The sequence below is a fragment of the Neovison vison genome, chromosome 1, assembly GCF_020171115.1.
Source record: "Neovison vison isolate M4711 chromosome 1, ASM_NN_V1, whole genome shotgun sequence".
In the NCBI taxonomy this organism is placed as follows: Eukaryota; Metazoa; Chordata; class Mammalia; order Carnivora; family Mustelidae; genus Neogale; species Neogale vison.
Window position 1 is genome coordinate 228749666 of NC_058091.1, and position 26914 is coordinate 228776579.

Sequence of the window (26914 nt, forward strand, 5' to 3'; positions counted from 1 at the left end):
GGTTGGCAAAATAAAGCAACTCTTAAAATGATTTTATTTTTACAATTTTACACTTTGTTCAAATTTTTGAAAGTGTCATAAAGCTCACAATTTTATTTTCAAACACAAAGAAAAAAATGAAGCATGGCAAAGGCAATAAAGAATAAAAATACAATGATAGAAATTAAAATGTAAACATAATTTATTTCCCAGAAATCTACATGAAATAAGCAAATCACTAATATTATTATTTACATTTCTAACGCACTGTTTCTATGAGAAGCTCACAGTGTTTTCTTGGTTTCTGCACAATACCAGAAATAAATCCTATTAAACCCTTCCAGTACTCAAACACCTCATCCCAAGGGCTTATATACATTCTTTCTTGATACCATGTTTGTATTGTAAAAGAAGCCAACATTAAACCTAGGAAAAGTAAGTTATCTGAAATGAAGAGTACTTCAGTGGGCTTAACAAAAGTCACAGGTGGCAGAAGAGTCCATGACCTTGAGATAAATCAACAGGAACTATACTATTTAAGAGAAAGAAAAAAATTAATAGAACCTCACTGATTTTTGAACAGTATCTGAAGTCTAACAGAGATGCAATTAGAGCCTCTGATGGAAAAAGGAGTCAATAATGGGATGGGAAAATATTTGAAGATATAATACATAAATATTTGTCAAATTTGGTGAAAAACATGAACCTACATCTATTAGAACCTCACTCAACCACTATGCTAACTAAATATAAAGAAAAATACATCTAGGCACCTTACAGACAAACTGTTCAAATTCGAAGTTGAATAGAAAGGGACAAATACCAAAGAGAGGTCCAACAATATAAAGAACAGCTGACTTCACATCATGATGGAGATCAGCAGACAATGAAATAACCTAAAATGCTGAAGGGGGGGGGGAAGCAACTAAATCTTTAATATGCAGCGAAACTATCATTCAAAAATGTAGGCAAAATAGAAGGAGGAAGCAAGATGGCAGAGGAGTAGCAGACTGAAATCTCATTAGTCCTAGGAATTCAGCTAGATAGTTATCAAACTGTTCCAAACACCTACAAACTCAACAGGAGATAGAAGAGAAGAGCAGCAATTCTAGAAACAGAAAATCAGCCATTTTCTGGAAGGTAGGACTTGCAGAGAAATGAATGGGAAGCAACGGGAAGATAGACCGTGGGGGAGGGGCCGGCTCTCGGCAAGCGATGGAGCAGTAGGGCACAAAATCAGAAGGTTCAGAAGTCTGCTCTACTGAGGGATATTGCTCCAGAGGCTAAGTGGGAGTGGAGCCATCACATAGACAGTAAGGTCTTAGGTCCCGTGGAGTCAAAGAAAGACTGGGGGTGTCTGAATGTGGCAGAGCTGCCAGGTATCAGAGTGGAGAATCCGGCTATAGAGACAGAGCTGAGGAGGGGCTCTCAGCTCAGAGTTACCTTAAACCATGATCTGAAGCACAATCATGCCACTGTTCTTCCAGCTGGGACCCCCACAAGGGTCAGATCCAGAGAGCCCCTCTTTCCTTCTCTGGGAGGAGCAGCGCAGGAGTAAGCAGCAGGAATCTGCTGGGTTTGGAGACTCCAAACGAGGCCAGCGCCAGAGATAGAGACGCTTGACCACCAGCCAGGGAAGCACAGAGTGCAGCTGGAGACCAGGGAGATAGGAGGGATTGACTGCTTTTCTCTAAGGGTGCGCTGAAGAGTAGGGCCCCGAGCTCTCAGCTCCTCTGGGCCAGAGACTGGAAGGCCACCATTTTCATTCCCAACTTCCGAAGCCACAGAAAGCATTCAAGGTACAATAGCTCCTGAAAGTGAACCCAAGCAGATTACTTAGCCTGGCCCATGGAAAGGACAGTGCAATTCCGCCTTGGGCAAAGACATTTGAGAATCACTGGAACAGGTCCCCCCCAGAGAGGATCAGCAAGAACATCCAGCCAAGACCAACTTCAGCAATCAACAAGAACTGCAGAACTCCAGAGCTAGGGGAAAGCAATGTATAGAATTCATGGCTTTTTTCCCATGATCCTGTAGTATTGCAAAGTTAATTTTTAAAAATTTTTTTCTTATTCTATTTTTTTAACTTTTCCTCTTTCCTCTTTTAACATTCTTAACTATTTTATCTTAACAATACCTTTAAAAAAATCTTTTAATATTTTCATTGTTATACCCATATTTTATCGTTTTATTGTATTTAATCTTTTTCTTTTTTTAATACATATAGGGTTTTCTTTTTCTTTAAAACTTTGGATAAAATTTCTTCTTATAGGACAAAACATAACCGAAATCTAACACATAGCTTTGTTCTAGTCTCCAGTCTGATCACATTCTCTCCTCTTTCTTTCTTTTTTTTTTTTCCAAACCAACTTATGTTATCAATTCCTTTTTTTGAATCTTTTAAAAATTTTCATCTTTACAGTCATATTCCATCCCTTCATCATGTTTACCCATATTTTTGTATATATATAAATTTTTCTTTCACTAAAATTTTGGAAGATAGTTTCTTCTAAGAGACCACACTACACCCAAAATCAAGTGGGTGGCCCCATTCTATTCACTGGTATAATAAATATATAGATAGATAGATAGATAGATAGATTTTTTTTACTCCCTTTATTCTCCCCCTGGTTTTGGATCTCTTCTGATTTGGTTAGAGTATACTTTTCTGAGTTCTTTGTCACTCTTTCATTATTTTATTCTCTCGATCATATATTGTTATCTGGATAAAATAACAAGGCGGAAAAACTCAGCACAAAAAAACCCAAAAACAAACAAAAAAGCAAAACAAAACACAAGAGGCAGTATTGATGGCTAGGGACACAATCAATATGGACATTGGTAATATGTCAGAATTAGAGTTCAGAATGATGATTATCAAGATGCTAGCTGGGCTCAAAAAATGCATGGAAGATATTAGAGAAACCCTGTCTGGAGAAATAAAAGCCTTTTCTGGAGGAATGAAAGAACAAAAATCTAACCAAATTTATTTTTTTATTTTATTTTTTTTTTAAGATTTTATTTATTTGACAGAGAGAAATCACAAGTAGATGGAGAGGCAGGCAGAGAGAGAGAGGGAAGCAGGCTCCCTGCTGAGCAGAGAGCCCGATGCAGGACTCGATCCCAGGACCCTGAGATCATGACCCGAGCCGAAGGCAGTGGCCCAACCCACTGAGCCACCCAGGCGCCCCAAAAAGGAAAAATTTTTTGAAGACACAGTTACAAAGTGTGTATATCTCATAAGAGGAAGTTCAAAAATATGAAGTAAAAACTGAAATAACTTAAAGGAGAAATAAATAAATTAAAAATCATAATTGGAGGTTTTTTTCTCAGTAATTGATAGAGTAATTAGACCAATTAGACCAAAAATCAGTAAGACTATGTATGATTTTAGCAACACTATACAATACCATGATTTAATTGACTTCATCAATGATTGTGTCTCACATGCCACATGCAGAATGCACATAGAGTGTTCATAAAGTTAGACCACATTCTGGCATAAAAACAAGTCCAAAATTTTCAAAAGATTGAAATCTTAAACAGTATATTCTCTGGTTGCAAAAGACATTACTTAGACATCAGTATTAATAAAATATCTGGAAAATAAGCAGATATTTGGAAAATAACAACATACCTAAACCCATGGATTAAGGAAAACATCACAAAGAAAGGAGAATTTGAAATAAAATACAATGCAAATACTACACTCAGAAATTTATGAGTGTCAGCTAAAGTAGTACTTAGATGGAGCTTTATTATTTTACATGGTTATATTTATTAGAAAAAAGAAATATTTAAACTCAGTGATCTAAATTTCTACTCTAAGGATACTGATAAAGAAAAGGTCCTACTACAGTATAAGTAACACAGTTATTTTTAAAAAGCCTAAATCTGGGGCACCTGATTTAGTCGTTAAGTACCTGCTTTTAGCTCAGGTCATGATCCCGGGGTCCTGGAATTGAGTCCTGCATCAGGGTCCCTGCTCAGCAGGGAGCCTGCTTCATCCTTTCTCTCTGCCTCTCCCCCTGCTCGTAGTCTCTCTCTCTCTCTCTCTCTCCCTCTGTATCTCTCTGTCTCAAATGAATAAATTTTTTTAAAAATCTTTTTTAAAATTTATATAAACAAATAAACAGCCCAAATCAGTAAAATACAAAATAAGCAACAAAAATGTTTACAAAGGCAAAGGTTAAAAAAGGTTATTTGAGGATAATAATGACATTGATAAACATCTAGTAACATACGAAGAAAGAGAGAGGGGGAGAACTCAAATTGTCAAAAATACAAATTAAAGAGGAGATATCCTTATAGATCTTAGAAAAATTAAAAAATAATAAACTATTTTGAATAGAAGGGGAGGAGTCAAGATGGCGGAGAAGTAGCAGGCTGAGACTACCTCAGCTAGCAGGAGATCAGCTAGAGAGCTTATCTAAAGATTGCAAACACCTGCAAATCCATCGGCAGATCGAAGAGAAGAAGAACAGCAATTCTAGAAACAGAAAAACAACCACTTTCTGAAAGGCAGGACTGGCGGAGAAGTGAATCCAAAGCGACGGGAAGATAGACCCCGGGGGGAGGGGCCGGCTCCCGGCAAGCGGCGGAGCAACGGAGCACAAAATCAGGACTTTTAAAAGTCTGTTCCGCTGAGGGACATCGCTCCGGAGGCTAAACCGGGGCGAAGCCCACACGGGGTCGGCGTGACCTCAGGTCCCGCGGGGTCACAGAAGGATCGGGGGTGTCTGAGTGCCGCAGAGCTTGCGGATGTTGGAACGGGAAAGCCGGCTGCAGAGACAGAGCCGACAGTAAGCTCGCAGCTCGGAGTTGCCTTGAACCGGTCGCAAGCTCGGTGAGCTCGGAGCGCGGCCAGAGGTTAGGCAGACGGGAGTTACTGGGAGCTGTTCTCTGAGGGCGCACTGAGGAGTGGGGCCCTGGGCTCTCGGCTCCTCCGGGCCGGAGACCAGGAGGCCGCCATTTGTATTCCCGTCCTCCGGAACTCTACGGAAATCGCTCAGGGAACAAAAGCTCCTGAAAGCAAAGCAGAGCAGATCACTCAGCCCGGCCCCTGGTAAGGGCGGTGCAATTCCGCCTGGGGCAAAGACACGTGAGAATCACTACACCAGGCCCCTCCCCCAGAAGATCAACAAGAAATCCAGGCAAGACCAAGTTCACCTACCAAGGAGTGCAGTTTCAATACCAAGGAGAGAGCAGCAGAATTCCAGAGGAGGAGAAAACAAACCACAGAACTCATGGCTTTCTGCCTGTGATTTTTTAGTCTTGCAGTTAATTTAATTTTTTTCTTTTTCATTTTTTTTCTCTTCTTCTGCTAAAATTTTTTATAACTTTTACCCTTTTATTTTTTAACGTTTTTTAACTAGATTATCTAATATATATTTTTTTTCTTTTTTATACTTTTGTTTATTCATTTTATTTTTTTTTAATTCTTTTTTTTCTTTTTTTCTTTCTTTCTTTTTGAACCTCTTTTTATCCCCAAATCAGAAGAGATCCTAATCTCTTCAATCTTTTTTTTTCTTAATTCTTTTTAAAATTCTTGATTGAATTTTTAATTCAATCTCTTTTTTTTAATTCTTTTTTTCTTTTTTTTTCTTTCTTTCTTTTTGAACCTCTTTTTATCCCCAAATCAGAAGATATCCCAATCAGAAGAGATTGGGAGATCCCAATCAAAGGAGATCCCAATCAGAGGAGATCCCTCACCCAATCGTGAGGGGGGAGAAATCGCCCCTCACAATTTGGGATCTCTTCTGATTTGGTTAAAGCATATTTTCCTGGGATTGTTGCCACCCTTTTAGTATTTTACTTGCTCCTTCATATACTCTTAGCTGGACAAAATGACAAGGCGGAAAAATTCACAACAAAAAAAAGAACAAGAGGCAGTACCGAAGGCTAGGGACCTAATCAATACAGACATTGGTAATATGTCAGATCTAGAGTTCAAAATGACAATTCTCAAGGTTATAGCTGGGCTTGAAAAAGGCATGGAAGATATTAGAGAAACCCTCTCCAGAGATATAAAAGCCCTTTCTGGAGAAATAAAAGAACTAAAATCTAACCAAGTTGAAATAAAAAATGCTATTAATGAAGTTCAATCATAAATGGAGGCTCTCACTGCTAGAATAAATGAGGCAGAAGAAAGAATTAGCGATATAGAAGACCAAATGACAGAGAATAAAGAAGCTGAGCAAAAGAGGGACAAACAGCTACTGGACCATGAGGGGAGAATTCGAGAGATAAGTGACACCATAAGACGAAACAACATTAGAATAATTGGGATTCCAGAAGAAGAAGAAGGAGAGAGGGGAGCAGAAGGTATACTGGAGAGAATTATTGGGGAGAATTTCCCCAATATGGCAAAGGGAACGAGCATCAAAATTCAGGAGGTTCAGAGAACGCCCCTCAAAATCAATAAGAATAGGCCCACACCCCGTCACCTAATAGTAAAATTTACAAGCCTTAGTGACAAAGAGAAAATCCTGAAAGCAGCCCGGGAAAAGAAGTCTGTAACATACAATGGTAAAAGTATTAGATTGGCAGCTGACTTATCCACAGAGACCTGGCAGGCCAGAAAGAGCTGGCATGATATTTTCAGAGCACTAAACGAGAAAAACATGCAGCCAAGAATACTATATCCAGCTAGGCTATCATTGAAAATAGAAGGAGAGATTAAAAGCTTCCAGGACAAACAAAAGCTGAAAGAATTTGCAAACACCAAACCAGTTCTACAGGAAATGCTGAAAGGGGTCCTCTAAGCAAAGAGAGAGCCTACAAGTGGTAGATCAGAAAGGAACAGAGACAATATATAGTAACAGTCACCTTACAGGCAATACAATGGCACTAAAATCATATCTCTCAATAGTTACCCTGAATGTTAATGGGCTAAATGCCCCAATCAAAAGACACAGGGTATCAGAATGGATAAAAAAACAAAACCCATCTATATGTTGCCTCCAAGAAACTCATTTTAAACCCGAAGACACCTCCAGACTTAAAGTGAGGGGGTGGAAAAGAATTTACCATGCTAATGGACATCAGAAAAAAGCAGGAGTGGCAATCCTTATATCAGATCAATTAGATTTTAAGCCAAAGACTATAATAAGAGATGAGGAAGGACACTATATCATACTCAAAGGGTCTGTCCAACAAGAAGATCTAACAATTTTAAATATCTATGCCCCCAACGTGGGCGCAGCAAACTATATAAACCAATTAATAACAAAATCAAAGAAACACATCAACAATAATACAATAATAGTAGGAGACTTTAACACTCCCCTCACTGAAATGGACAGATCATCCAAGCAAAAGATCAACAGGGAAATAAAGGCCTTAAATGATACACTGGATGAGATGGACATCACAGATATATTCAGAACATTTCATCCCAAAGCAACAGAATACACATTCTTCTCTAGTGCACATGGAACATTCTCCAGAATAGATCACATCCTCGGTCCTAAATCAGGACTCAACCGGTATCAAAAGATTGGGATCATTCCCTGCATATTTTCAGACCACAATGCTCTGAAGCTAGAACTCAACCACAAGAGGAAGTTTGGAAAGAACACAAATACATGGAGACTAAACAGCATCCTTCTAAAGAATGAATGGGTCAACCGGGAAATTAAAGAAGAATTGAAAAAAATCATGGAAACAAATGATAATGAAAATACAACGGTTCAAAATCTGTGGGACACAACAAAGGCAGTCCTGAGGGGAAAATATATAGCGGTACAAGCTTTTCTCAAGAAACAAGAAAGGTCTCAGGTACACAACTTAACCCTACACCTAAAGGAGCTGGAGAAAGAACAAGAAAGAAACCCTAAGCCCAGCAGGAGAAGATAAATCATAAAGATCAGAGCAGAAATCAATGAAATAGAAACCAAAAAAACAATAGAACAAATCAACCAAACTAGGAGTTGGTTCTTTGAAAGAATTAATAAAATTGATAAACCCTTGGCAAGACTTATCAAAAAGAAAAGAGAAAGGACCCAAATAAATAAAATCATGAATGAAAGAGGAGAGATCACAACTAACACCAAAGAAATACAAACTATTATAAGAACATTCTATGAGCAACTCTACGCCAACAAATTTGACAATCTGGAAGAAATGGATGCATTCCTAGAAACATATAAACTACCAAAATTGAACCAGGAAGAAATAGAAAGCCTGAACAGACCCATAACCAGTAAGGAGATTGAAACAGTCATTAATAATCTCCAAACAAACAAAAGCCCAGGGCCAGATGGCTTCCCGGGGGAATTCTACCAAACATTTAAAGAAGAACTAATTCCTATTCTCCTGAAACTGTTCCAAAAAATAGAAATGGAAGGAAAACTCCCAAACTCATTTTATGAGGCAAGCATCACCTTGATCCCAAAACCAGACAAGGATCCCATCAAAAAAGAGAGCTATAGACCAATATCCTTGATGAACACAGATGCAAATTCTCACCAAAATACTAGCCAATAGGATTCAACAGTACATTAAAAGGATTATTCACCATGACCAAGTGGGATTTATCCCTGGGCTGCAAGGTTGGTTCAACATCCGCAAATCAGTCAATGTGATACAACACATCAATAAAAGAAAGAACAAGAACCATATGATACTCTCAATAGATGCTGAAAAAGCATTTGACAAAGTACAGCATCCCTTCCTGATCAAAACCCTTCAAAGTGTAGGGATAGAGGGCACATACCTCAATATCATCAAAGCCATCTATGAAAAACCCACTGCAAATATCATTCTCAATGGAGAAAAACTGAAAGCTTTTCCACTAAGGTCAGGAACACGGCAGGGATGTCCATTATCACCACTGCTATTCAACATAGTACTAGAAGTCCTAGCCTCAGCAATCAGACAACAAAAGGAAATTAAAGGCATCCAAATCGGCAAAGAAGAAGTCAAATTATCACTCTTCGCAGATGATATGATACTCTATGTGGAAAACCCAAAAGACTCCACTCCAAAACTGCTAGAACTTATACAGGAATTCAGTAAAGTGTCAGGATATAAGATCAATGCACAGAAATCAGTTGCATTTCTCTACACCAACAACAAGACAGAAGAAAGAGAAATTAAGGAGTCAATCCCATTTACAATTGCACCCCAAACCATAAGATACCTAGGAATAAACCTAACCAAAGAGGCTAAGAATCTATACTCAGAAAACTATAAAGTACTCATGAAAGAAATTGAGGAAGACACAAAGAAATGGAAAAATGTTCCATGCTCCTGGATTGGAAGAATAAATATTGTGAAAATGTCTATGCTACCTAAAGCAATCTACACATTTAATGCAATTCCTATCAAAGTACCATCCATCTTTTTCAAAGAAATGGAACAAATAATTTTAAAATTTATATGGAACCAGAAAAGACCTCGAATAGCCAAAGGGATATTGAAAAACAAAGCCAAAGTTGGTGGCATCACAATTCCGGACTTCAAGCTTTATTACAAAGCTGTCATCATCAAGACAGCATGGTACTGGCACAAAAACAGACACATAGACCAATGGAACAGAATAGAGAGCCCAGAAATAGACCCTCAACTCTATGGTCAACTAATCTTCGACAAAGCAGGAAAGAATGTCCAATGGAAAAAAGACAGCCTCTTCAATAAATGGTGTTGGGAAAATTGGACAGCCACATGCAGAAAAATGAAATTGGACCATTTCCTTACACCACACACAAAAATAGATTCAAAATGGATTAAGGACCTCAATGTGAGAAAGGAATCCATCAAAATCCTTGAGGAGAACACAGGCAGCAACCTCTTCGACCTCAGCCGCAGCAACATCTTCCTAGGAACATCGCCAAAGGCAAGGGAAGCAAGGGCAAAAATGAACTTTTGGGATTTCATCAAAATCAAAAGCTTTTGCACAGCAAAGGAAACAGTTAACAAAACCAAAAGACAACTGACAGAATGGGAGAAGATATTTGCAAACGACATATCAGATAAAGGACTAGTGTCCAAAATCTATAAAGAACTTAACAAACTCAACACCCAAAGAACAAATAATCCAATCAAGAAATGGGCAGAGGACATGAACAGACAATTCTGCAAAGAAGACATCCAGATGGCCAACAGACACATGAAAAAGTGCTCCATATCACTCGGCATCAGGGAAATACAAATCAAAACCACAATGAGATATCACCTCACACCAGTCAGAATGGCTAAAATCAACAAGTCAGGAAATGACAGATGCTGGCGAGGATGCGGAGAAAGGGGAACCTTCCTACACTGTTGGTGGGAATGCAAGCTGGTGCAACCACTCTGGAAAACAGCATGGAGGTTCCTCAAAATGTTGAAAATAGAACTGCCCTATGACCCAGCAATTGCACTACTGGGAATTTACCCTAAAGATACAAACGTAGTGATCCAAAGGGGCACGTGCACCCGAATGTTTATAGCAGCAATGTCCACAATAGCCAAACTATGGAAAGAACCTAGATGTCCATCAACAGATGAATGGATCAAGAAGATGTGGTATATATATACAATGGAATACTATGCAGCCATCAAAAGAAACGAAATCTTGCCATTTGCGACAGCATGGATGGAACTAGAGCGTATCATGCTTAGCGAAATAAGTCAAGCGGAGAAAGACAACTATCATATGATCTCCCTGATATGAGGGAGTGGTAATGCAACATGGGGGCTTAAGTGGGTAGGAGAAGAATCCATGAAACAAGATGGGATAGGGAGGGAGACAAACCATAAGTGACTCTTAATCTCACGAAACAAACTGTGGGTTGCTGGGGGGAGGGGGGTTGGGAGAAGGGAGGTAGGGTTATGGACATTGCGGAGGGTATGTGCTTTTGGGTAAATTGGAAGGGGAGATGAACCATGAAAGACTATGGACTCTGAAAAACAATCTGAGGGGTTTGAAGTGGCGGGGGGGTGGGAGGTTGGGGTACCAGGTGGTGGGTATTATAGAGGGCACAGCTTGCATGGAGCACTGGGTGTGAAAATAAATAAATTGGAAAAAAAAAAAAAGAACAGCAATTCAAGGTAAAAAATATATATATATATTTTGAATAACTTTGTCAGTAAATTTGAAAAATTAGGCAACAAATTAAATTTAACAAAACTGACCCAAGATGAAATAGAAAACATATATGTGCATAATTACTTTTTCGACTGCTGCTAAAACAGATATTTACAGCACCCAATAACTATATGAGTCAGAAGTCTGGACACAGTGTGACTCAGCTGGGTACACCGCTCACTCTGCTAAGGCCTTACAATGCCAAAATCAATGTGTTGGCTGGATTGGTTCTTACCTGGAGGCTCTGAGGAAAATTCTACCTCTAAGCTCATTCAGATTGTTGGTAGAACTCACTTGCTTGTGATTGTAGGACTGAGATATCTATTTTCTTGATGTATTGACTTCTTTAGGCCAACAAGTCTCATGCTTCAAAATCTTTGACTTTCCCTTCTTCCACATCTCTCTCACTGCAGCCAGAGAAACTTCTCTGCTCTTAACAACACATGTGATTAGATTGAACCAACCTGATAATCGAAATTAATTTCCCTATTTTAAAGTATGTAACATTCACTACAACTGCAAAGTCCCTTTTGTTATGTAATATAATTTATTCCAGGGATTGTTTCAAGGATTAAGCCATAAATACCCTTGGAGGAGGGAGGGAGCTATTCTGCATACCACAGTATAATAAAGGAAGATAAATTATAGATGACAGATCGATCAACAAATGCATAGATAGATAGATAGATAGATAGAAAGAATAAATAGTTGAATGATAGAGATATTGTATATATTTTGATAACTGAAGTTGTTTAAATTTTTTTTCCACAAAGTGAACTCCAGGTTCCAATGGTTCCATTTATGAAGTCTATCAAATACTTTATGAACCCAAATATACCAATCTTAGACAACAAAATCATTTAGAAAACTGTAGTGAAAAGAACAACTTTCAGTTTGTTTTAAAAGGCCTGCATAACTCTAATATTGTAATATCATAAAAACATTACAAGAAAATCATATACCAATATCCATCATGAATTTAAATGCAAAAATCCTCAAAGAAATATGATCAAACTGAACCCAATGATACGCAGAAAAAACAATACACCATAGCTAACTGGGGTTTATCTAAGGAATGCCAGATTAACTAAAAAATAAATCAATATAATGGGATCGGGAGTGAGACAAACCATAAGAGACTCTTAATCTCACAAAACAAACTGAGGGTTGCTGGGGAAAGAGGGGTATGGAGAAGGTGGTTGGTTATGGACATTGGGGAGGGTATGTGCTATGGTGAGTGCTGTGAAGTGTGTAAGCCTGATGATTCACAGACCTGTGCCCCTGGGGCAAATAATACATTATATATTAATTAAAAAAATTTTTTTAAAGCTAAAAAAAAATAATAAAAAAACAGGACCCTCTAGAAATGTATTTCCAACTCCAAGGGTTTAGGCGGTAGTGGAAGGAGGTGCACAAAGAGGAAGGGTGGAAGGTCAGGGGGATAGCTGGGGATGTTAATAAACAAGACAGCCATTAAAAAATCAATCAATCAATAAATCAATATAAGCAACAAGATACAGGAAACTCATTATGCAATTACCACAACAGATGTAGGAAAAATATTTGACAAAATTCAACATGCATTGAATGCTAAAAACAAATACTCTAAGCAAATTAGCAATCAAAAGAAATTTTCTCAGTATAAAAAGGTATCATACCTCTAACAACAACAGCAAAAACAACAAAACAACTACAGCTAAGTTCCTACTAAATGGTGAAAGATGTAAGGCTTTCCCCCTAAGAGTGAGAACAAGATAATGATGTCTACTCCTCATTTCTACTCAACATTGTACTGGGCATCCTACTCTGTGGAATAAGATAGAGGGGGGGAAAGGAAGTTACTGGAAAGGAAGAAGTAAACTGCTTTTATTTGCAAATGATACTACTGTTTCTGTAGAAATTCTTAAGCAATCTAAAAAACTCACTAGAAATAAATAAATGTAGCAAGGTCTTGGGACATAGTCATAACAAACAAATCAAAGGAAGTGTATAGTCCAGATATATATATAGAGTCCATCTATAATGAATAACCTAGATTTCATCCAAATTTTAAAAAATTCATCAAGACACTATTAAGAATATGAGTATTCAGGCTACAGACTAACAGAAAATATTTTTAAATATATACATTTATATTAATATATTAACACATTAGATATATGCATATGTATATATATGTATAGACATATAGATAGATAGATAGGACAAAGAACTAGTTTCAAATTTATATAAAGGCCTACAAGTAAACAATAAAACAACCTTCCATAAAAACAAATCGTTAAAGAAAACTTTAATAAAAGTAGTTATATAAATGACCAGTAAACACATGGAAATGTGCCAAAATCACTGGACATCAGGAAAATGCAAATTCAAATCACAGTGAGATACCACAAAACTCCCATTAAAGTGACCAAAATTAAAAAGACAACTGACACCATATGCTGAGGATTGTAAAGCTATTGGAACACTCATACATTGCGAGTAAGAAGTACTACCATTTGACTTTTTTATAGTTAAACGTACACTTGCCCTTTACCCCAACAATTTTACTTCTAGGTATTTATCCAGGAGAAATGAAAGCATATTACAAAAGACCAATATGATACTGCTTATAGCCTTAACAATAACAGGACCAAACTGGAAATTACCTTTTAAAATCCACCAACTGGGGAAGGGATTTTACAAGTATGGAAGTATGGTACATTAATACAAAAGTATAATGTGCATCAATAAAAAGGAATGATTATTGATACATGTGACAACATAGATTAATCCCATACACACTATCCTAAGCAAAATAAGAAAGACTCAAGAGTAGATAGTGCATGTTCTACTACATGTTTTCACATGTAGTAGTAGTAGTTTCACAGAACTACATAGTAGTAGTAGTTTCACAAAACTACATAAAGCTCTAGAATAAATTGAGCTGCTTTATGATTAAAAAAGAGTCAAGACTTTAAGTCAGGGAATTAACTAGAAAAAAATATGAATGAAAGAACTTCTGGGGTTGGTTGGAAATGTTTTATATCTTTATAAAAGATATAATAGTGTGTGTTACACAGGTATATCCATGTATCAAAAATCACAAAATTGTTCACTTAAAATTTGTGTATCAATGTACATTAATATCTAAAAACTGTAAATAAATGAAAAAATTCTGAAATCTACCTAATTCCAAGTAAATCTAAAAGATTTCATCTTCACATGTCATGGTTACCTACTAAGATTGTTCTTGTAGATCCTCTGAAACCAATTAATGAATTAAAAAAAGAAGAAAATGGTTGGATAATCCTTTACCTATACAACACTTTTGAGGTAACACAACTGTTAGGTTGGGTCTCTTTTGTGTATCACCAGTCCTAGGAAAACCCATTCCCTCACTTTTTCAGTTCCACTACGAGCTTAGAGTGGCAAAGCAAAACTGTGATTACACCATGCAATAAATCCACAACTTCTTAGACTGAAAAAGTGGAAAAGGAAAATGATTCTTATATCATGAAGTTTTATTTTTACTACAGTTAATGCCCCTTTCTATACTCCACTTTCTTTTACAGAAGAAAGACAAACGCTTCCAGAATTTGTTTAAATAGAGTCAGAAAGTCTTTATGTCAACTAGGAGTTTTCTCTGTCTCTGTAAGGAGTGAAGACTATATTTTCATTTCTTATAAAGATAAAAGGATCATCCCAAGGTTAGATTTGGTCAGAATGCCATGTCATTTCATAGCCAAATGAAACAGTAATATTTAGATTATAACCCTTTGTGAGTTGCTTTTGTATAAAGCATGACTATATTTAATGTCTATTATAGCTTTTACCTCAACTTCATCTTTAGCATACATCTACATGTCAAGCAACCTTTTTTTTTTCCACTCTGCTTCATGCTTAGGGTAAATGTTTCTTTGTTTGTTTTAACTTCCTAAATAGTTCAAAGGCTATACATTTATGAGATGACCCAAAAGCTTTATAGATAACAACACTAATGAACAGCATTTAATGAGAGACAATGGATCCCACTTTGGTCCTGCAAGAAAATAAGTATATCTGCAAGAAAATGAAATTCCAGAGACAGAAAGCGAACTATATCAATAGGGCCCTTGTTCTTTACATCACCTCTGTGTGTCTTCTTGAGGAACACAGTAACAGAAGAAAGAACCTGGACTTTCTAGACAGAAATCTGGCAGATTTTGATTCTGACATGTCGGAAAAGTTATTTAATCTTAATAAGCTCCAGTACCTTACTGTAATTAGAGTAATGGTGACCTCTAGGATTGTTTTGTGTTTTACACACACACACACACATACACACACACACACTCTCTCTCTCTCTCTCTAGCTATCTTTCTCTCACACACGCACACACACAATGAGATCTGAATGTAAGGAATGGTGCTTGGCACAGACAAAGCACTAGATAAACTAGAATTTGTTCATTTCTGGCTCTTGAATCAAATGACAATTTGTTCATCAGAGTTTTGCCCTCAAGTCATGAGCACTGCTAGTCCCCATTTCATTTGGCCTTCAGGATTTATGGACTCAATGAATGAGAAAACACAAAATGACCATCTCCTACATTAAAATTCTAACCCATTATTTGGAACACTTACCAAATGCTATTCCTAGTTATTTAGTCACAAAGGAAATATAGACATCAAAGATATCATTATGTATTATTTTAATAGTTACTATAAAAAACAATTATTATCCCTCATTTTGCTTCAATTAAGAGAAATATTTTTCAGAAAATATTCATATATCAAAGACATATACCTTGAACAGACCACTAAGCTATATATATAAGCACATCAAATGATTTTTAAAAAATTACATAATTTTTAAACGTTTCCTTGAAATAAGAAAATAAATAAAGAAGCCAGCAATTAAAGAGCTTGTTTTGTTTCACATCAACAAATGGACTAAATATTTTTAAATGGGGAAAAGAATTTCTTAGGATAAATGAACTATAAAATGAGGATTTGCTTGTGACTCATTTTTCAGAAACTACATAAAAAATTTGGAGGCATATATCTCAAATGATGATGTGGTTCAGTCTTTTTAAAAAAAGGAAAATAAAAAAGAAATGTCAACTACTTATCTTCCTGCATTTTCATGTATCAAAGTCACCTGGAACAAATGGTTATATTCCAGAAGTATAGGTACTGAGACATTACTTGCCACTTAAAGAAAATAAAAGCATGGTTATAGTTTTTATTCTTCCTATCATTGTATATATTTGAAACCTTGAATAATAATATATTTGAAAACCTGATAGAGAGTCATCATAGCAAAAATTTACTTGTTAAATGGAATCAGTGAATGTGTTTTAATTAAATATACCTCAGAAAAAAGTCTTTGATTCTTAAATTATACATAGAATTCATTATGTTATTTGGACATTTAATTTTTAAGTTTCAAAAATCTAGCCCAATGAATAAAATATAATACAAATATAAAAATAGCTTTATCCACAAATAAACTAAATTTGTTACCTATTTTTACAATAATTCATTGAAGTTCTGAATAAAATAGAGAATTATAGTACCTACTACCTAGTTAATATGAGATGATTTAATTTCTTCCTAAGGCATTAATTTCATACAGTCTATAACATTTTAATGGCCTTGTGAACATTCTAAGCAACTCTTCTAAGAAAATAAAAATTCAGATGCAACATAGTTTTTTTAGTAATCTATTTTGATAGACTTCAGTGCATATATGAGGTTGACTTTAAATACTAACAATCTACTTGTAAAGTCTACTGTCAATGTTTACTTATAATCAAATATGATTAATTTAGCCAGTTGGTTCCTGGCAGTACCCCCAGTAATGGAAAATTATCATAAGCCAATATATCTTGATTACAACAGCCTGTACCTTTATTGTCTGTCCAGATTCCTTTCACATCAGGTCTGTAATGAAAAGCTAAGTCACAAACAGAGATATTAGAAGATACACAATGGGACCACTGTTTTTTAGAACAAATCATATTTTCAATAACTCATAATGTAATTTGAGGGCTTCTGTTACATAATCCCTCAACAAACAATTAAATTCTACAGATTTTTTTCCACTTAATATCACTGTTAAATCACATAACCTATAAAATAAATTAAAAGTAAACTAGCATATGTTTAAAGTCTTTGTTTTGTGAAAAAAACAACTGGGAAGCGTTTAAGCAAGTATTAAAAACAAATATTTATATTGTTAGATTTGGCAGCAGAGGTGGGTTCTCAAGAGAGACATGTTCCAAATGGTATATTCCATTCTCTTCTCAGCCCCATTCATAAAGTGCCTCTTTTAGGCAACAGGATCACTCTGCTAGATTAATGAACACAGGTTGATGTTAGCATTAACTGGTTGTGCATACAAAGAAGAAAGCACCACTCATTTTTACTTAAAAACAAAATCTGCCTAAAACAAAATGTTGCTTAGGCAGAGGCATCTTTCCACCAAAGTCGAAGTAACCAAACCTAACTGAATGGGGAATCGGAACGTACAACAAATGGGCACACCACTCAGGATACCTCAGAGGGGGGTCTCCAAAACGCAGAGTAAACTAGTTTTGTGGATAGAGATTAAAGGCTGCCGTGCCTTTGGCATGTGTGTATTATTCTCCCCCATACTACTAGGACCCTAATTGAAGACAAGAGACTTTGGGGACCCTAACATTGTCTTAGCCTTTCTTAACGCGCCCTTAACCAAGTGGAATTCGCTCCATCCCGACTCCTATAGAGAGCTCGCAATCCCAAACCTGCAATCATTGCATTTGCACCGGGATCACAAACCAGGCCAGCCAGGAGGGAAGATCAATGGCAATACCAGACCGCCTGTTCCCCTGACTTTTGTTTGCTCGGGTTTACATTTTAGACGGACATTCACATCCTCCCTGCGGAGCCTGGGAAGATATTAAATACTTCTATTCCTCATCAAGACAACCCAATCACAGTCCCGAAGAGAACCCAACGGTGTCCCCAAGACCGAGTCAGAACCTAGACCTTCCCTGCGGTCGAGCACAATTTGTGCTTGGAGAGAGAAGAAAGCATCTGTCTCAATTCCTCCTGAAGCCATACTTTCTGTATAGACCCACCTGCATGGGAGCTTCGTGTCTCATTGTTCTCAAAATGTCCTTTCTCTCTGGTTAAGACAGCACTGGCGAGGGCGCTGGGTCAAGCATGTACAGCCCGCGCGCTCCACGTTCCACACTCTGCACTCTTGGGGTTCACTAGCCGGCTCCAACATCAGCACCGGAGCTGTCCCCTCCTTGGCGCCGCACACGCGTACTGGTCGGGAGTCCCCGCGCGCTCCTGGGACTTGTAGTCTTAACGCGCGGAGCTTTTCTCGCAAATCCGCGAGCCTTGAACTACAACTCCCGGCAAGCAAGCATTTAAAGAGGCTGCTCCTCCAGTCAGACTTGGCCGCGGAGCCTCCCTTCGCCTCCCTTGGAATAGCTCTTGGTTGTGACCGCTAGGACCTTTCCAGCCAATTTCTTAGCGAGGCTCAGGAGAAAGTGACTCCAGCTCGTATCAGCGGGGAATTTTCCCTTTCTACTCACAGACTTCCGTGGCTAGACTGTGATTTTCTGGTTAGGAAACGGACTACCTTGTGCTAATTCCCGATACAAGAAAAACCGGAGCTGCGTTCTGGGACTCTCCGCCCTACACCTCCTTATCCCGAAACGGGAAAGTTTACATATATCTATAAGCAGAGTGGGGTGGTTTTACAATCTCACTCAACAAACACGGGAAAGAAAGATGATGAATAGCACACACAGAAAGAAAGTAGTTCACTCGCACAATTGCATTGACAAGGCGCGCGCGCGCGCACACACACACACACACACACACACACACCCCAAAGTCCGTCAAAGCGACATTTCGCGCAGAGCATGCAGGAGGAACTCCTTTCGGCTCACCTTTCCGTACAGCTCCATTGCAACTCGAGGATCCGAAATTCTCAGTAACGCCGGCTCCTACAAATGAGGTTAGGGTCTTACACAGGAAGCTGAGCTAAACGCACAAAACAATGGAAGGGGTGGGGGTGGCGGCTGGCGGAGAGAGAAACGAGGGACGCGGAGAAAACAGCTGATTTAGATAGATGGGTTCTTTCCTCTGGAGGGAAAGCGTGGAGTCTTCAAGTGCCAGCTGCGGAGAAAAGGCTGAGAATCTCTTAGCAAGTGCCAGGGGCGCGATTGCGTTGGGCAGCCCTTCCCCGAGGCCCTCCCCCAAACACCTTCTACCGTCATTAGAGCACACACACAAGCGCTGCTGGCCGCGGGCTGGAGAGCTGATAGGGCACTGGGTTATTTACCCAAAGAAAGTCACATAAAATGAACACATTCATCACCAGAGCCTAGAAGCACCGTCACAGAATGAGATAGGAGACCTCTATTAAGTTATCCTGTTCTTTCTTTAATGCAGTTACTCCTTGCGTTACAAAGGTACTCATTCCGGATGCGTTCAAAAATGGTTTTGAAATCTAACCTTACTTTTGTCATACTGATTTTCGCCCTAATTTGACTCAGATATGTGCTATCCATGTTCTCTGTACCTATCTAGGGACACCCCTCTCCCTTTAAGAAGTTAATCAGTCCAGTAATGATTCCTGACTTTTGCATGAGATCCAGAGTTGAGGGAAATTGGAAGGGGAGGTGAACCATGAGAGACTATGGACTCTGAAAAACAATCTGAGGGTTTTGAAGGGGCGGGAGAGGGGGTGGAAGGTTGGGGGAGCCAGTTGGAGGGTATTAAGGAGGGCACATATTGCATGGAGCACTGGGTGTGGTGCAAAAACAATGAATTCTGTTATGCTGAAAAGAAATTTAAAGAAAAAATATATAAAAATATATATCTATAAAAAAGATATATAAAAGATATATAAAATATACTATAAAAAGATACATTAAAAATATATAAAATAAAGAAAAAAAGAAAAACAAATGATTATTATTGGAGGCAGAATGGAAAAAGAATCAACCTGATATTGGCTCAGAGGCATGTGAATAATAATCTGAATCAGCTTGAAACTTCTTTGCATTACACAAAACAATGGAACAGAGGTTCTGAAACTCAAATGTGCTTTAAAATCTCTTGGGGTTAGGTATTTAAAATTCATATTCTCAAGATATGCATAAGGACTCTGATTCACTATTTGTGATGAGAAGTCCAGGAATTAGCATTTTAAACAAATACTCCAGCAATTTCCATTCGAGAAAGACTACCTTAAAAGAATTTGTATGTAAGAAATGTTCAAAAATTTCACAGACTGACTCATAATGCAACAACGATATACTGGGAACCTCCTGGGTTCAAAATACCTCATTAACTTTAGTTTTATTTGGTTTTGGTTTTGTATTCTGTTTTTCTTAATAAATCTAAGATCTGTTTGATAATTTTGTGGTCACTGAGAAAGGAATATGATATGGCCTAGGTAAATAGTTTTTACAACTTCTCAGAAAATAAAATTTAAAATGTTCTATGCATAGTTGAAGTTATGTGATGGTTAGAGCAATTTCACTTAAATTAATTAATAACAAAAGGTAAAGGGAACCTAGTATCACTATGTTTCATTGAAGCACTAATTAGAAGTTAAGACTTCTGTACTTTTTTAAAAAGATTAATTTAAGGGTACAGCTCTGTATATTTTTGCCAAAGAGAGTGCCAAAAAAATAATGACACTTATATACTTATTTGGAATTTAATAATAAAAATATGTACAGCTACTTTCTTCAGAAGAATTTCCTGTAATATACTATCACTACTTTCTAAAATTCTCAGAATTCAGAGTCTGTTATCATAGAACATATTTAAATGTTCCAAATGATGTGTTAGATTTACTATTCTTTGAGAAGTTCATGCCTTCTTAACATTTTCTAAAAATGAAATCTTTCTCAGTTTCCTAGTATGTCTTTTATTTGTGAGAGAATCCATGAAAATCGAGTTGTGAAAAAAACAAGAGTTGCAAAAGTTTTGGGGAACTTAATTCCATCCTGTTTTTCATATTTTAATCGTGTATATTTAAGTGGGTAGGGGGAATTAAAAGAGGGGCGCCTGGGTGGCTCAGTGGGTTAAGCCTCTGCCTTCAGCTCAGGTCATGATCTCAGGGTCCTGGGATCGAGCCCCGCATCGGGCTCTCTGCTCAGCAGGAAGCCTGCTTCCTCCTCTCTCTCTGCCTGCCTCTCTGCCTGCTTGTGATCTCTGTCTGTCAAATAAATAAATAAAATCTTTAAAAAAAAGAAAGAAAGAAAGAAAGAAAGAAAGAACTATTCAGGGATTAACTAAACAAACAAAAGTGGACTAGAGCTGATTATCTCCCTAAAGTCGAAGCAAGAGTACTTCAGCTTTGTTTAAAATCAAACCACCATCTATGAGTTTCATTCTCAAGATCACCAGATGACTGCTGACACTCCAGTTCTCGCATCTACATTGTACCCAGCAAGAAGGAGGATGACAAGCATTCCCCCATTCCGTTAAATACACCACGGCTCTTAGATCATCATGCCTAGAACTTAATCTTGTGATCATACCTAACTGCAAGGCAAAGGCTGAGAAATGTGACCCCCATTCTGGGTGAACATTTGCCTAGTTGAAAATCAGGAATTTCATCACAAAAGAAAGGAAGAACAGGTATTGGGAGATAGCTGGTAGTCTTAACCACAAAGTATCAGGGGACTATAAAGTAAAGTTTGCTGCTTTTTCACTTGCCATTTTACTGAAATGTGAATGTCTAATTATTTAAAATTTACCAATTTCCAGGGATGTGTGTAATTTAACAATAATCAAACCCTTAAAATCAATCGATAACCTAAAAGTTAGAATATCCTGGCTTTTTTTTTTAAAGCACTTTATTTATTTGAGAAAGAGAGAGAGAGAGAGCAGAAGCAGGGGTAAAGGGCAGAGGGAGAGGGAGAAGCAGATGTGAGGCTCATTACCAAAACCCTAAAATCGTGACCTGAGCCCAAGGCAGAGGTTTAACTGACTGAGCCACCCAGACCCCCCCAAAATATTCTGGCCCTTATTGGGGAAACAGTGAAAGAGGGAAACCTTCTTCATTTACATGTGAATCTGGGATTAAGAGTTGATATTAAAAAGACTTTAAAAGGCAGAATATAGTTAATAGAAGCCAAAAGGGCCACCAGTGAATGTCAAGGAATATGTAACATAATCACCTCCCCATACTGAAATATAGAGGAGTCTCAAAGGCCCTGAGGCCCCAAGAAGAAATAACTAGGATTAGACATCCCTACAAGACATCCTACAAGGATGTCTAATCCTAGTTATTTCTAGGACCATTCCCAGTCAAGCAGGAAGTTTTTCTGGCCTGAGCCATGTTACCTTTGTCTAACTGACTGTGTTAGGATTGGCTTTGATTTCAATTTCGTGCAGCATCTGTATCAAGAAATGCTATTGATTGTCTTGTGTTCGCTTAGGAAGAAATTATACATCACCATGATGTTATTGATTCTTTTTAATTAAAAGGGAAAATCATTTTTAACTCATTCTTGCTCATGATGTTTTAAACCTCACAAATAATCAATGTAAGTAAGGTGCTTTAAAAAGTAAATAAATGAATAGAGGAGCTAAGATAGCAGAGGAATAGGAGACTGAGATGACATCAAGTTGCAGGAGTTCAGTTAGATAGTTACCTAACCATTCAGAACCCAATAGGAGATCAAAGAGAAGAAGAGGAGCAATTCTAGAAACAGAAAATCAACCACTTTCTGAAAGGTAGGACGTGTGGAGAAATGAATCCAAAGAGACAGAAAGACTGCAGGGGCTGCGGGGGGAGGTGCCAGCTCCTGTAGTGGAGCTGCAGAGAACAAAACAGGCATTCTAACAGAACTATCGAACTTTTAAAAGTCTGCTCCACTGAGGGATATCACTCCAGAGGCTAAAAGCAGGGGTGGAGCCCTCACGGGGACAGTGCAGTCTCAGGTCCCAAGGGGTGACAGAGGATCAAGGGTATCTGAGTGTAGCAGAGCTCCCAAGTATCAGAGTGGGGAAGCAGACTATGGAGACGGAGCTGAGGAGTGAGCTCTCAGCTTGGGGTTAACTTAAACCATGATCTGCGGCACAGTCAGACCACTGCTCTTTGAGCAGGGACCCCACAAGTGGCAGATGCGGGGAGACTCACCTTCCTTCTCTGGAGGCAGGAAACTGCTAGGTTTGGAGACTCCAAATGGGGCTATGTGCCAGGGACAGAAATGATCAGTCACAGGCTGGGTGTGCCCAAGTGCAGCTGGAGACCAGGGAGACAGGAGGGATTGAGCGCTTTTCTCTGAGTGCACTGAGGAGTGGGGACCGAAATTGGGAGGCCGCCATTTTCATTCCCATCCTTCAAGCGGTATGGAAAGTGGACAGGGAACAAAAGCTCCCAAGAGGGGACCCATGCAGATTACTTAGCCCGGCCCCGGGCAAGGGCAGTGCAATTCTGCCTCGGGCAAAGACATTTAGGAATCACCAACAGGCCCCTCCCACAGAAGATCAGCAAGAACATCCAGTCAAGACCAAGCTCACTGATCAAGGAGAACAGCGGAATTCCAGAGGAGGGGAAAGCAAAGCATGGAATTCATGGCTTTCTCCCCATGATTCTTTAGTCTGGAAAAGTTAATTAATTTTTTTTAATTTAATTTTTTTCTTATTCTAACTTTTTTTAACTTTTCCTCTTTCCTCCTTCAATAATTTTAAACTAGTTTATCTTTTTTTTTTTTTTAAAGATTTTTTCTTTATTTATCTGACAGAGATCACAAGAAGGCAGAGAGGCAGGCAGAGAGAGAGGAGGAAGCAGGCTCCCTGCAGAGCAGAGAGCCCGATGCGGGGCTCGATCCCAGGATCCTGGGATCATGACCTGAGCCGAAGGCAGCGGCTTAACCCACTAAGCCACCCAGGCACCCCTTAAACTAGTTTATCTTAACAATAGCTTTCTACAAAAAATCTTTTTAAGCCTCCATTATTATAGTCACATTTTATCCTTCTTTGTATCTATCTAATTTTATTTTTTATATACATATAGGGTTTTTTCTTCTAAAAAATTTTTGGGATATAATTTCTTCTAATAGATCAAAATATACCCTAAATCTAGCACAGGGCTTTGTTCTAGTCTCCAGCCTGAGTAAATTCTGTCCAATTTGTTTTTTCTCTTTTTCCACTGACTTATCAATTACTTTTTAAGGATTTTTTTAAAATTTTCATCTTCCATCATATTCCATCCCTTCATTGTGTTTAACTTTATTTTTGTATAGATATAAGTTTTTCTTTCTTTAAAATTTTGGGAGGTAGTTTCTTCTAAGGGACCAAAATACACCCAAAATCAGGAGGGTGGCTTTATTCTATTCAACAGTCTAATATAAATATATTTTTTTAAATTAAAAAAATTTTTTTAAACTTCTTTTAACTACCTTTCTTCTCCCACCAATTTTGGGTCTCATCTGATTTGGTTGGCATACATTTCTCTGGAGTCTCTGCCACCTCTTTAGTATTTTATTCTCTAGTTCATGTATTCTTATCTGGTTAAAATGACAAGGTGGAAGAACTCAACACACACACACACACAAAAAGAACAAGAGGCAGTACTGAAGGCTAGGGACCTAGTCAATATGGACATTGGTAATATGTCAGATCTAGAGTTCAGAATGATGATTCACAAGGTGCTATCTGGGCTTTAAAAAGGCATGGAAGATATTAGAGAAACCTATCTGGAGAAATAAAAGCTCTTTCTGGAGAAATAAAAGAACTAAAATCTAACCAAGCAGAAATAAAAAATGCTATTAATGAGGTGCAATTAAACAATGGAGGCTCTTACTGCTAGGATAAATGAGGCAGAAGAGAGAATTAGTGATATAGAAGACCAAATGATAGAGAATAAAGAAGCTGAGCAAAAGAGAGAAAAACAACTACTGGACCACAAGGGAAGAATTCGAGGAATAAGTGATACCATAAGAAGAAACAATATTAGAATAACTGGGATTCCAGAAGAAGAAGAAAGGCGGGGGGCAAAAGGTATATTGGAGCAAATTATTGTAGAGAGTTTCCCTAATATGGGAAAGGGAACAAGCATCAAAATCCAGCAGGCACAGAGAACCCCCCTCAAAAATCAATAAAAATATGTAAAAAAAAAAAAAAGTAAAAAAAAAAAAAGTAAAACTTACAAGTCTTAGAGACAAAGAGAAAATCCTGAAAGCAGCTTGGGACAAGAAGTCTGTAACATACAATGGTAAAAATATTAGATTGCCAGCAGACTTGTCCACAGAAACCTGGTAGGCCAGAAAGAACTGGCATGATATATTCAGAGCACTAAATGAGAAAAACATGCAACCAAGATAACTATATCCAGCTAGGCCATCATTGAAAATAGAAGGAGAGATAAAAAGCTTCCAGGACAAACAAAAACTAAAAGAATTTGTAAACACCAAAACAGCCCTACAGGACATATTGAAAGGGGTCCTCTAAGCAAAGAGAGAACCTAAAAGTAGTAGATCAGAAAGGAACAGGGACAATATACAGTAACAGACATCTTACAGGCAATACAATGGCATTAAATTCATATCTCTCAATAGTTACCATGAATGTAAATGGGCTAAATACCCCAATCAAAACACACAGGGCATCAGAATGGATAAAAAAACAAAACCCATCAATATGCTGTGCACAAGAAACTCATTTTAGACCCAAAGACATCTCCAGATTTAAAGTGAGGGGGTGGAAAACAATTTATCATGGTAATGGACATCAAAAGAAAGCTGGGGTGACAATCCTTGTATCAGATCAATTAGATTTTAAGCCAAAGAATATAATAAGAGATGAGGAAGGACACTATATCATACTCAAAGTGTCTGTCTAACAAGAAGATCTAACAATTTTAAATATCTATGCCCCTAACATGGGAGCAGCCAATTATATAAACCAATTAATAACAAAATCAAAGAAACACAGGACAATAATACAATAATAGTAGGGGGCTTTAATACCCCCTCCTCACTGAAATGGACAGATCATCCAAGCAAAAGATCAACACGGAAATAAAGGCCTTAAATGACACACTGGACCAGATGGACATAACAGATATATTCAGAACATTCCATCCCAAAGCAACAGAATTCACATTCTTCTCAAGTGCACATGGAACATTCTCCAGAATAGATCCCATCCTGGGTCACAAATCAGGTCTCAGCTGGTACCAAAAGACTGGGATCATTCCTTGCATATTTTCAGACCACAATGCTCTGAAGCTAGAACTCAATCACAAGAGGAAAGTTGGAAAGAAAGCAAATATATGGAAGCTAAAAAGCATCCTACTAAGGAATGAATGGGTCAATCAGGAAATTAAAGAAGAATTGAAAAAATTCATGGAAACAATGATAATGAAAACACAGTGGTTCAAAATCTGTGGGACCCAGCAAAGGCAGTCCTGAGAGGAAAATATGTAGCAATACAAACCTTTCTCAAGAAACAAGAAAGGTCTCAGGTACACAACCTAACCCTACACCTAATGGAGCTGCAGAAAGAACATCAAAAGAAAGCCTAAACCCAGCAGGAGAAGAGAAATAATAAAGATCAGAGCAGAAATCAATGAAATAGAAACAAACAAACAAACAAAAAAACCAAAACAACAGCAACAACAAAAAAACCCAGTAGAACAAATCAATGAAATTAGGAGATGGTGCTTTGAAAGAATTAATAAAATTGATAAGTCCCTGGCCAGACTTATCAAAATGAAAAGAGAAAGGACCCAAATAAATAAAATCAGGAATGAAAGAGGAGAGACCATAACCAACATCAAAGAAATACAAACAATTATAAGAACACAACTATATGCCAGCAAATTTGACAATCTGGAAGAAATGGATTTCTAGAGACATATAAACTAGCAAAA

The 26914-nt window shown here is 37.8% G+C and overlaps 1 protein-coding gene across 2 annotated transcripts in view; it reads right to left on the minus strand.

The window, feature by feature from the left end:
• Nucleotides 1–19318, minus strand: part of RAB3C (RAB3C, member RAS oncogene family) — a 301793-nt gene extending 282475 nt beyond the window's left edge. Inside the window, exon 1 of one of the 2 annotated variants that reach the window (XM_044224378.1) lies at nt 18960–19318. In XM_044224378.1, the coding sequence (XP_044080313.1) occupies nt 18960–18977 (18 nt within the window). In that variant the 5' untranslated portion in view covers nt 18978–19318. Of the gene's footprint in view, nt 1–18134; nt 18335–18959 lie in introns of those variants that run through there. The other variant, XM_044224370.1, reaches the window with a different exon arrangement.
• Between the last annotated feature and the right edge of the window lie 7596 nt (nt 19319–26914).